Here is a 10,979-nt window from a genome sequence, read left to right as displayed (position 1 = left end):
CCAGATATCCAATCGCCGATAGTGTAAAGAAATTAGTTTTGGTCCCCTAAGGCCGCTATCGCAGTTAGTAGGTCTGGGCAAAGGACGGGGGCGGTTAGTTAGGCTAGCGCCGCCACCAATAGTCATATGGGCTTTTCCCCTACTTCCGTCAGGTTTCACGTTCTACACAGCGACGCCAGGCTCTGGGTATGGGACATCCAAGCTCGTCCGTCTAGGTTGGAATATCGATCAACTTGAAGCAGGGTGCTGGGTACTCAAATGTAACGTTCTCCAACGATGGCTCGACAGTTCTTGCCTCCAGACATTACCGTCGTGTAGCCACATTGGAACTACGATAAGCAAAGAACGGACAGCTTCTGGTAAGCAAAGATCTTACTGGGGACGAGTCTCTTGTGACACGGGCAGCCTTTTCAAAAGATGACACCAAGATTGTAATCAAAAGAGTTGAAAAAGGGCATATCACGGGTAAAGTGGAAGTTAGAGATGGCCGCACACTTCAGCTTGAGCAAAGAATGGACGCCGGTGACAACAGAAGAATGGATTGGCACAGGGCGACTGGCATTTTCCGAGGACGATCGATTGATTCAACTAGATGCCGATAAACCACTGACAACCGCCTGGGACCCCTTTACTGGCCGGACTGTGTCTGTCAAGTCCTTTACGGTGACCAAGCAAGCCGTATTCCTCTCAGGGTGTGGGAGCTGGCTTCATACACCGGATGGTACAAGGGCGCTTTGCCTGCCGCCCGACTTCCAGCCAGTGGCCAGCCTACGCCCGGGAGATCAACGAAAATATGTTCGCCGAGCGTCCAGTATACAGGGCAGCACGGTTGCTATTGGAAATGAAGACAGACATGTAACCGTCATGGCGTTCGACTTTAGTAGATTCAGGGCCTAGGGCTTAGATTATGGCCGCATAGGCCGATCAAACGAGATCACTTTTTTATTGACCATGATCTACCACAACGGGGCAACGACTACTGTTGTTTGGATAGGCAGTTGAAATACTCTTGAATGATGGCGCGGTAACTAGCATGCCGAAGCGAGTCGTCCGAGGGTGACAGCCCGTATAGACTAGAACAGGCCAAATCTTGCGGCCATCTCACCTGCTGCCTCTGTTGATTTCTGGCGTAGAATACATATAAACAGGCTAAGTACTGGCGAGGCCAAAATCGAAACATTTCTCAACTGTTGCTTTCCAGTCTTTGCCTATCCAGTCATGCCACCAACATTCGAAACTCCAAATCCCACCGGAGGATGAACTGCCTCACCACTTCGCGGCTGCGAACGTCGTCCTACCGGCCTCCGAGGAACCCATGAGCAGCTTCCTCATGGCCACATTTACACATGTCCCACCCGTTCGGCAGCTTGCCGGCATACTTGTATACCGTGCAGTCACACTGGACGCCGTCCTGGCTCCTCACCGCACATCGCTTGTGGTGTTCGTAGTTCCGGTGGAGGACGGGTTGTTGGAGGAATGTGGTGCAGGCCATAGTGGGATTCTAGGTTTTGACCGCAGTGTCTAGTGGGGCGAGGCTAGTTCTGCAGTACTTGGTTGAGAGAGACTTCTTAGCGAAGGACTAGAAGATGGGGGGTATTTACCTACCTCTCGTGTGTGAACGCGCAATGATTCAAGACCGGAATGGAGTCACCACTTATGTCGGGTCAGGCAAACACATGAAAAAGAGTGGGACGAAGATGGTGGCCTATATACAAGCTGAGGCTCCAGCATAGCCTGGTATAGGTTTGGGCATCCTTTGCTGCCCGACATTGTGAGATTTCTGCAGCCTTGCCTTGGCGTGAGGTCAGCTCGGCTGCCCACGGTTGATCATGTCTGAATAACATGCTCTTCTCCACCTTGTTTTTTTTCTTGAATGGTATTTGCATAGAAGCCTTGCTGGAACAATAGCTTTCATTATCTGACTGGCGGGGTTTAAAATCCAGATTTGTTTCGTCTGTCATTCACATACCCTGGGCTAACACCTGTAAAGAAACACACCAAACTATTTACTATCCAAGAGAATGCGGGAACCACCCCGTACAAATACCTAGCTCCAGCTCTAAGCAGCCTTCATCTTTCGCCCCTCTTGGGTTGTAGATACTCGCCCCTTCTACTCCTCCACTAACCCTGCATAATCCCTTGGCTGGTATGGCATAAATAAATCCCTCCATCATGACCCCTTCCTTGCCCTCTCTAAGCCTAGATTAGGAAGTCGTAAATCTAAGTATAGTATTAGCTTAAAGATAAAGTAGAACTCTGGTCCGAATTTGAGTGCAGCTTCGCGGATAAAGGAGAGTGGGTATATGTTGTTGGAGGATTGCTGTTACTACTAGTTGGTTAGGTTATGCTATGAATTTTGATCATGGTCAGCAGCGCTCTTACAGCCACTATTAGTATGCTAGTCTGTCACGTCCAGCACAGACATGATTTATTCCACGCGGTTATCCATGCAAGTTTGTTTGTTGCCCTTTAAAAGAATGTCGGATTATTTAATATCTGAGATGGGCAAGAGTCACTATGATTAAAGAAGCTCTGGAGTGCTACTATGCAAGTGGAAAACCAAGCCTCGTGAAAGAATATAGTGCCGCTACCCATGCATCCACTCATGAATTCTGTAGAGACCAAATTCCCCCAAGATATTTGACGTAGTACGAATTACCACCGTGCCCATAGTACCTGCAAAGTTGTTCATTTATCTCTTCAGGCTATCAGGATGTGAAGTCGGACCCGACATAATAGTAAGAACGCCGTTCTATCTCTCTGGTAGCTGTCGCAGTCTGACGATGGCTCTAACCCATCTAAGCGGTAACTCCCTGTGCTGTTCTATTAAGCATGCCCCGCCTGTTCTCCTGCGGTAGACTCCCAGACAGACCCTGCCCTCACCCACCCAACATTTGCGAGCGTTGAAGACTTCGACCTCTGATAAAATGCGTGGAGCCCAAAACTGGCAATAGACTCTACGTCGCCTTGCAAAGAGGACTAGCAGAAGACGGCCTGGATACCGTGGTCGACTGTCCGCGCGTCGCTTCGTGCACCAGATGGTGATGGCCGGGCCTGACGCCCCATAGCTATCTGAACTGCGGGTTGCAAGCTACGATGTTGTCTTGAACCTGGGACTCCGCAGGGATGAGGAGGCAGAGGGGTCCGGCATTGTTTTTGCACATGCATATGCCCATTCCTCTGTCGGGTACGGTTTGTCGGGTATTTGGAGTGGCGATCTTCGTATTCTGGTCTCGACATACTGAAATGACTCCACGCTTTGTCAGGTCATGGCCTGGTGAGAACGAAACCGGGACCTGCCGAATACCCAAATACAAGTCAATAAACGAAAATTGTCTATCTATACCTAGTAGTAGGCACACTCTATCTTCTCTATTATTGGCAGATATTGCCTGCTCGGCGATTATCAGATTTCACACTGAGACGACATTTTTCACAGACCTATAGCAGCCCGGGGGGCCTTTGTCTTGCAGCTGAGGTTGTTCTTGCAAACAATTAACAGTGACAGAGTTTGCCTTCTTGAGGAGTGGAACTTGGAAGCGACGATTCCATACCTACTGGGTCAGTCTAGGTTCAATTGGCAGCAACCCCGGCATTCCGAGGTCCATTCTATTTTTGTATTTTTTGGTTCCATAATCTTTTATTCCCCGCCCCACTGCTCCCCAGTAACCAATGCTGGAGAAGCCCAGATGACAGGCTGCCAATATTTAACTGCTTGACACCCCAGCGACCACACTCTACAATCACTATCGCGACACATCCTGGCCCTTCCATACCTGCAATCTACACAACATGTCAACTCCCCATTACACATACTCCTTTTTTCGCATCGGCAAGGACAATGATATCGCTTCCTCGGCGAAAAAGTACAAAGAGCTGTGCCTGCAGGCCCTATCCGTCGCACCGGCCTCCTTCTCCTCTACCTACGAGATCGAATCCACCCTCACAGATACTGAATGGATTAACCGCATTGCAACGAACGGCAAGGAAACGTTCATATGCGCCGCAACACCGACAGAAGAGAGCAGTCCGCCACATCCTCGAATCTCAGATCAGAGCATATGGGTGGGCCAGGTGACGCTGCGAGGCCCGCAGAGCGTAGAAGAATTTATCCTGCCTGAGGAATCTGGCCAAAAGAAGCCTACGGCGGAAGGGGAAGAGGAACTGTGGCAAATGCTCAGCCTGTTTACACTTCCCAATCATCGCGGCCAGGGCCTGGGCAAGAGGCTGTGTCGAGAGGCGTTGGAGTACCTAGCGTCATATAGGCAGTCTCCGGGCAAGGTCTGGGTGCGGTTGATGGTGAAGCCAGAGAATCATGCTACGGTGAGCTTGTATCGCGAGTTGGGGTTTGCGGAAGCCGGGAAATGTACCCTCGCCGAGGCGCTGATTGCAAACGGGGATAAGGATCTGCTGCCGGAGGATATCAGTGGGGAGAAGTATAGTTCGAGGGGCGGTTTGATTATGATATTGGAGATATGTCGCTCGTGAGCTGTTGGGAGGGGTGTATGTTCGGGCCTTTGGGAAAAGGGGTCGACTGAGGCGAGGCTATTGGGACTTATTCTTAGGAAGTCGCGACAGACTGAGAGACTGACCGGTTGTGATCTTTCGAGAATAAGCGATGAACGTGTATTGTTTCCCAGGGTTCGTCAATTAACTCACTAAACCTGCTGTGATAATACGGTTAGAGAACAGTATTCCACTTGCCATCGTGGCATTATACTTCACAAGCAAAGGTATCATCATCTGTGTTCCAATAATTGAATACCCCTGAGATCGTCAATCGCCTCGCGGCCAGTGTTAGACTCGCCCGTCAGAGTCTACAAGACAGCCAGACGGATCTTGGTCCAGGAGCACCTCCGTAAGTCAACCTGTTACAGAGCTGAGTAACCTCGCGTCGCGCATCTAATCTGCTCCGCAACAAGCGGACCATGTTTGATATCTCGACCCACCAACTAACATTTAGAATATAGGCTGGCCGACCATTGGGACGGCATGTGTATGTCTTCGATTCCCTGGTTGCATGTGTGAAGCAATGCCGCTGACTTTTATAGATGCGCACTATTTTTCGCAGGTCTGCGAGCGAGCACGGGAGTTTATGAGAACGTACATTGCGCATGCAAGAACAGAGTTTACTAATTCAAACTCGCCGATGTGCGAGAGTGTCATCAAGGAGCTGAAGCAGCTCGAGGCTCAAATCCCAAAAATGAAGTATATTTTTGAGCCCTGATCAGGGGGTGTGCAACCTGTTCCTGGGACAGCAAGATAAAAGATACAAAGAGGGTTAGGAAAACATATTCAAGCAGGCTACTTTAGTGATGAGGATGTTTGTTGATTTCAAGCAGTTCAGAAATGTAGGCAGTATGCTTTAGCTCTCCCGAGTCCTCTGGGCGCCTGTGCAATCATATCTTTTAGCTCGTCCTGGCATCTCAGATATAGAGAACCTCTGGCGGTCGTATATATGTGTCTTGCCACCCTTCAATGCCATCCAACGAGAAGAAGAAGGGCGGCCCCAGCCCGGTAGCCGCCACCTTCATCCACCCCACATCCTCTTCCGTACACTCATCAATAGGCTCAAAGACCTCATCATCTTCATACTCCTCCTGGCTTTCATCCTCATCAGAGTCTTCTAGGTCATGCGGCCAATCTGCGTACACGAAATTAACGTGCCCAGTCCCGTACAGTCTAACGGGCTCCTCGAACTCCTCTCGCATACTCTGCAGCGACTCCTCGTCAACCTGGATGAACTGCTGAAACCTCGAGTTCGCCAATTCGGGATGCTCCATGGTAATCCGAGGCCCCGATTCGCCGCGCCGAGTACCCCGCACCACCTCAAGATCCGCAGGCGCCAGCCTGCTAAACTCATCCGCTCGCCACTCCTTGAAATGAACCCGTAGTTCGTCGCGCGAGGCCCCGTCGAAGCGCGCCTGGTCCTCAAAGAAGACCATGTCGAGGTAATCAATAAGTGTGGGCCTTTGAGGTGGCTATGCTTTTACGGTTTTCATCAACGATCCATTGTTTAAGATGCTGCCACGTGGCCTCGTCGTTGTAGGTGCAGCGATAGACCACCCACCCCCATTTTTTAGAACGCGAGTTGAGGACGTGATGGAGGACTGCGCCTTCTGGGCGTAGGTCATGAATGTCAAGTTCCGGGCTCGGATCAGAGCTGGCTGTTTTGTTTTCAGGAGAGGTACTACTTAATAGACGGTGTTGAGATGACGCATCCTCCATTGCAAGTGGGAATCGTAGCAAGTGAGGTCTTGGATAAGATGGAGCTAGTCGAAGGATAAGCTGGCTGCGGAAGTGGCGCGTTGCTGGAAACCGTCCAAAGCGAGAAGCCCACATGGGGTATGAGACGAGGCGGTATGAGAGAGGTGACGATGTAAGTCCCAGAGATTGAAGGGTTTAGTGGGGAGGTGTTGAGAGCTGGAGGGGGTTGACGAAACTAGCCGCTGGGGATAAGCCAGTTGATTCAAGCTTCGTTGGCATTCGCCGTGGGCAAAATTCTAGAAGCACGCCTGTGCCTACACCGGTTCGGAACTGGATGGAGCAAATAATTGGCAGGGGCCGCTGTATCACGCGATTAGAGGCGTTGGTCGTTGCTTTGTTGAAGTTGGTGGGCGAGCCAGTGGTCGGCGGCGGTCAGGTGACCGACCATGAGAACACACTGTCATCAAGCCAATGTGCTCGAACTTGAAGAGGCCCCACTAAGTATGCGCCAGTTTCCCTGCTTGCGATCTTCTTGAGACAAAATCAGTGTCCTGAGGTCTCCATGAAAGCAAGGATATCACAGACCAGGAGTTTCATTCTTTTCATCTTTAGCCTGGGCTGAGTTTGGGGACGCCGTAGGCTTATTCGTGGGCTGATTGAGTATATGTCGCTAGAAATACGAGTGCGAGATCTCCCCCAGTCCTTCTCAGTTATATTTCCGAACGTTATGGGTTCTCTAACTGATTATGGACAATATCTTTTACGGGTGAATTCTGTACAAAGTCATTGGTTGCCTAAACGCTCCTCTTTTGCTATATTTGAAAAGGCTGTAGCGCCGAGAGAGAATAGGGGATTTATCAGCGATTGAAGCGGGGTGGGCTTATTTTTCACTAGATTCGATATCATAAATGAGCTCACTTTTGTTGATGTTTATAATAGCACCTGTAAACCACGAGGCATCCTAGAATATAATGTACATGTCAAAAAGAGCTAATTCGCAGCATGTTATTTTTGGCTGTAATCTACCCAGGCACTAATTCTTGACTTGAAGAACTTTATATATTCCATTCTCCCTCCCATGTTAACATTACTTCTAGTCTCTTGCACCCCCCATCATACGTTTCCTCACCTCGTTGGGAGACGGCGTACTAGGTTTCGTGCTCGGTCCAGGAGACTGCTCTTCAGAACTGATTCTCGGCGAAAAGGCATTCGTCGTCCTCCTAGCCTCATAGACGGATTGCGGATTTGGAGCACCCGCTCCAGTATGGCCAGAACCACTATTTAATGCCCCAAAGCGACTGCTATAACGCTTCTCAACCAAATGCTGAAGATCCCCTGGTGTCATTGAGCCAACCAGCTGTGCCGAGTTTCCTGTGGAGAGCGCCTTTCTGACGTCGAATAGATCCGCCAAAGTTGTCACCACTACCTGGTCGCTTTCACCATCAGCAACCACCTCACCTACTTTGAATATCTTCTGGTTAGAAATATCGCTGGCCACTTGGCACACTTCGAGACACTGTTTCGAAATATCAAGATCTTGCTGTAAACGTAATCGCTCACTTCTGTCTCCAGAGTCCCCGTTCATAATCAAGCCCTCTAGGCGTTTTTGAAGGTGCACGATGATCTCCACGAACCGCTGCTGATTCTCATTCAGGGCTTGGCGTGTGAGATTTTGCGCTTCGAATTGCCGTTGCCCGACTTCTTCTTCGGGAAGATTCTTAGGCGAATCTTGATGGAGGATTGTTTGTCGTTTCGTCAACGATTCGATATAAGATCTTGCATCTTCACAGATACGGAGGCATTGCTCAGTGACTGTTCGTTCGTCTTCCAGGTCTGTGCTTCCATCTGAATACTCGGTATTTTCGATGGTAAGTTGAGCTAATTTCTCGTCAATGCGCATTAGGTGCTCCTTGAGACCATATGAAGTGTCCTTGATCATCTCATTGTACTCTTCAATGACTTTGTAGGACACTTTAGATGTATGCCTTGAAAGGATGTGAGCAAATTTCAAAGAAGATGTGGGGTTTGCAACTAACATTGTAATGGTGCCTAGCCCAACTGAAATGGTAGATTTATATCCCGCAAGAGTCTCAATAAACTCGTTAATATCGCCTCTCATAAATTCCATTCTTGTCCAATCTCGAAAGCCTGTCTTTGACTTTTTAGCGAAGACTTTGATGGAGTCTTCAAACTCGCTGCATAATTGGCTGCATCGACCAACAGGACCTTGGAGAAGCGCTAGTACTGATGCATCGGTCTCAACCGCATTTTGTAACAGATCAAGGATTTTAGTAAGATCCTCCAGCTCATTCTGGAGTCTGCCTAACGTTTTATTACGCTCTTTAAAGCGCGTGACAGTTTCCTTGAGCGTGTTTGCCGATTGAAGGGCAGCTGTAATGACGGCTAGCACAGAGACAGAAATGCTAACAGGGTCCATATTGATGTGGTGTTCTGCAATAATTTTTTTTTTTGGTAGAGAAGATGCGAGAAGGGAAGTGAGGATGTGCGGCTGATGGTGGGGTGGGACTCTTAAATATGTACTGGTCGCCGCTCCGTTGCTGCCTCCATCGCCCCCGTTTCCACCTCTTATTGGCCAAAGTTAGCGCCGTGACATGACCATTTGTGTGACCAGTCTTATCACACCTGCACCACCCTGCCTGTGAGCCTGCTGCCATTTGTATAATATGGACGGGTGCCTCAGAAGCTGGTCGTCTGTCGCATACGAAGGTATTTGGGATGGGAAAATAAGTTCGCTCCTAAATCTTGGCAATATCATCATTGAACTGTTTTGAGGCAGCAATTTCACTCGGATAATAGTGCCTCAAAGGCACAGGACTCCTTGAAAACCCGTCACCCTTCTTGTCGCTGCACCCAGCTTTAAAATAGAAATTATTCCTATATCAAAAGACGAATGGCCTTCGATGGTGACCTTAAAAGTGTTCTGCAAAAGTGATGGAGCAGGTGAACAACCAACACGACTTAGTGATCACCTGACACACTGCCCCACTGCCCCGCCTTTACCATTGACAACTACAAAAACTAAGGATCTCATCTACGAGGTATCCAACCCCAACAAACAATAAAAGTCCGTCTTACAGAATTCCCTGAATCGGGGTAGTTCTTCATCAGTGACGCTGATGCGCTGAAATGGGCTGTTACACAAAGATGCTGATGGCGATAGAGCTTCAGGGTTCAGGCACACGACCTTGAGTTTCCTTCCCTTTCCCTTGAATAGTTGAGAGAAGAGCATGCAATACATGGCACCAGTTGAGGTTGAGGAGGGGGTTATGGTAGCAGGATAGCTGCACTGTCGGACCTAATTAATCCGACCATCCGACCCATCTCAAGTCATTGCGTCACCTCGGCGTCACATGCTGATACATTCTTGACGGATCAATATTGTTTGAAACAATATTACTTCAAAGACTGCTTAATCTCTCCAAAAAGAAAGCTGTTTGGGGCGAATCAGAATGGGCTTGGACAGAGATAACAAATCATGCTGAGGTAAGACTAATCTTCTTAGTGATAACAAATGTGCGCTCACTAGATTTGACTAGTCCCTCTCAGAGCATGAGAGACCTGCCTTGTAAGATTATGGAATGACAAGATATCACGTTCTTACAGGATGTCACGATTGGTAACCACGGCGCTATTGATAACAAGTATGAATATTTTACGACTTGTGCCGACAGAAGACGCAGCGTCTAGTTGATTGTGTTCCCTGTGCAATATCTACGAGTGTCTTGTTGTTTCTTAGCATGGTCGAAGATAGAACTAATAAGTAGGTACATGTGGGTTTTAGAAAAGGAAATATGTCCCAATCAAGATGGTTCGTTGTTCCCCGTGCCTTTGCCTTGCTTATTTCGCGCGCAATAATGGCAAGAAAGGGGTGCCTAGAACAATCGCGCAGACTGAGTGCGATGGAACAAAAAACAGTGGATACAAGTACACTCGACGAATCATCAGTCTACATGGTCGAATTCGCCAGCCTTGGGCAACATGCCCCCGCCCTTGAGCACGTTGGTCAATGCAGCCATTCATTAATCCAATAAAACGCAGTCCTTTTGGCCTCCCTAACTCCCTCACCTGCATCTCACCCCCTAGCTCTGCCCTCGTTGCAAATCTATGCGCCATCCCAGAAAAATACAGATACAAAGGACCCGGTTCAACGAGAAGAACCCGTGCTTCAAACTCAGCACACTCTCCCGCGAGTGACTAGGTCAACCCTTCCAGAGCGTGTTTGAATGCGGCGTAGAGGCTGACGGCGAGTAAAATTCATCGTCCACCACTACTCGTGTCCTATTACCGAGCATATCATCAGCAACACCGTGGGCAAGCAAAACGAGGGCCTATGGACTCAGTGCTCACAGAGGCTCTAGTTTGATTCATGAAAACGGAATGTGGTGGTATTCCTTCCACTAGCGCATGTGGAACAGAGTAGGATTTGTATCAAGGACGTCACATGCAGCCTCCATGAGGTTTCTGGTGAAGTGCGGCATGCGCAATTGTCTGTTCAGCAAGAGCGTCAGGATTTCTGCTCCATGTCTCCAGTTGCCCGCCGCAGCTTCGAGAACGCTTTCTGGGAATTGACATCCGTCCAAGCTCTGTCCAAAATGCGAGATATAAGACTTGCTGGAATATGCCAATTGCTGACCGCGGCTTCCAAGAGCAATATTCCTACTATGCGAGGCGCCTGAATGGAGGCTGAACAGTGGTTGGAATTATACCAAGTGGGTACCGCACCTTTCCGAGCCCTGATTGGCGAATTTTAT

The 10,979-nt window shown here is 49.0% G+C and overlaps 4 protein-coding genes across 4 annotated transcripts; 1 reads left to right on the top strand and 3 right to left on the bottom strand.

Moving 5' to 3' along the window:
- Positions 1-3,751: 3,751 nt before the first annotated feature.
- Positions 3,752-4,700, top strand: BJX68DRAFT_229994 (GNAT family N-acetyltransferase). The gene has a single exon (XM_071039150.1). The coding sequence runs from the start codon at positions 3,793-3,795 to the stop codon at positions 4,486-4,488; it is 696 nt and encodes a 231-aa protein (XP_070902238.1). The 5' UTR covers positions 3,752-3,792; the 3' UTR covers positions 4,489-4,700.
- A 623-nt stretch (positions 4,701-5,323) lies between these two features.
- Positions 5,324-6,589, bottom strand: BJX68DRAFT_229992 (uncharacterized protein). Its single transcript, XM_071039149.1, has one exon. The coding sequence runs from the start codon at positions 5,943-5,945 to the stop codon at positions 5,427-5,429; it is 519 nt and encodes a 172-aa protein (XP_070902237.1). The 5' UTR covers positions 5,946-6,589; the 3' UTR covers positions 5,324-5,426.
- A 520-nt stretch (positions 6,590-7,109) lies between these two features.
- BJX68DRAFT_229990 (uncharacterized protein) lies at positions 7,110-8,699 on the bottom strand. Its single transcript, XM_071039148.1, has 2 exons — positions 8,244-8,699; positions 7,110-8,192 (listed from the first exon to the last, which is right to left on the bottom strand). Exons 1-2 carry the CDS (start codon positions 8,642-8,644, stop codon positions 7,301-7,303), a joined length of 1,293 nt encoding a protein of 430 aa, XP_070902236.1. The 5' UTR covers positions 8,645-8,699; the 3' UTR covers positions 7,110-7,300.
- A 948-nt stretch (positions 8,700-9,647) lies between these two features.
- On the bottom strand, positions 9,648-10,877 carry BJX68DRAFT_229988 (uncharacterized protein). Its single transcript, XM_071039147.1, has 3 exons — positions 10,576-10,877; positions 9,765-10,506; positions 9,648-9,711 (listed from the first exon to the last, which is right to left on the bottom strand). The coding sequence occupies exon 2, from the start codon at positions 10,339-10,341 to the stop codon at positions 10,066-10,068; it is 276 nt and encodes a 91-aa protein (XP_070902235.1). The 5' UTR covers positions 10,342-10,506; positions 10,576-10,877; the 3' UTR covers positions 9,648-9,711; positions 9,765-10,065.
- Between the last annotated feature and the right edge of the window lie 102 nt (positions 10,878-10,979).

The sequence above is a fragment of the Aspergillus pseudodeflectus genome (genome assembly GCF_044049435.1).
Source record: "Aspergillus pseudodeflectus strain CBS 756.74 chromosome Unknown BJX68scaffold_8, whole genome shotgun sequence".
In the NCBI taxonomy this organism is placed as follows: domain Eukaryota; kingdom Fungi; phylum Ascomycota; class Eurotiomycetes; order Eurotiales; family Aspergillaceae; genus Aspergillus; species Aspergillus pseudodeflectus.
The sequence above is the reverse complement of the archived record's forward strand: the minus strand, read 5'-3'. Positions and strand labels throughout refer to the sequence as shown.

Excerpts from the sequence above, each read along its gene's own strand:
- BJX68DRAFT_229994 (XM_071039150.1), top strand. The coding sequence starts at position 3,793 with ATGTCAACTCCCCATTACACATACTCCTTTTTTCGCATCGGCAAGGAC.
- BJX68DRAFT_229992 (XM_071039149.1), bottom strand. The coding sequence starts at position 5,945 with ATGGTCTTCTTTGAGGACCAGGCGCGCTTCGACGGGGCCTCGCGCGAC.
- BJX68DRAFT_229990 (XM_071039148.1), bottom strand. The coding sequence starts at position 8,644 with ATGGACCCTGTTAGCATTTCTGTCTCTGTGCTAGCCGTCATTACAGCT. Across the intron at positions 8,193-8,243 it reads GGGCTAGGCACCATTACAAT|GCATACATCTAAAGTGTCCT; the intron begins GTTAGTTGCAAA and ends CATCCTTTCAAG.
- BJX68DRAFT_229988 (XM_071039147.1), bottom strand. The coding sequence starts at position 10,341 with ATGGCGCATAGATTTGCAACGAGGGCAGAGCTAGGGGGTGAGATGCAG.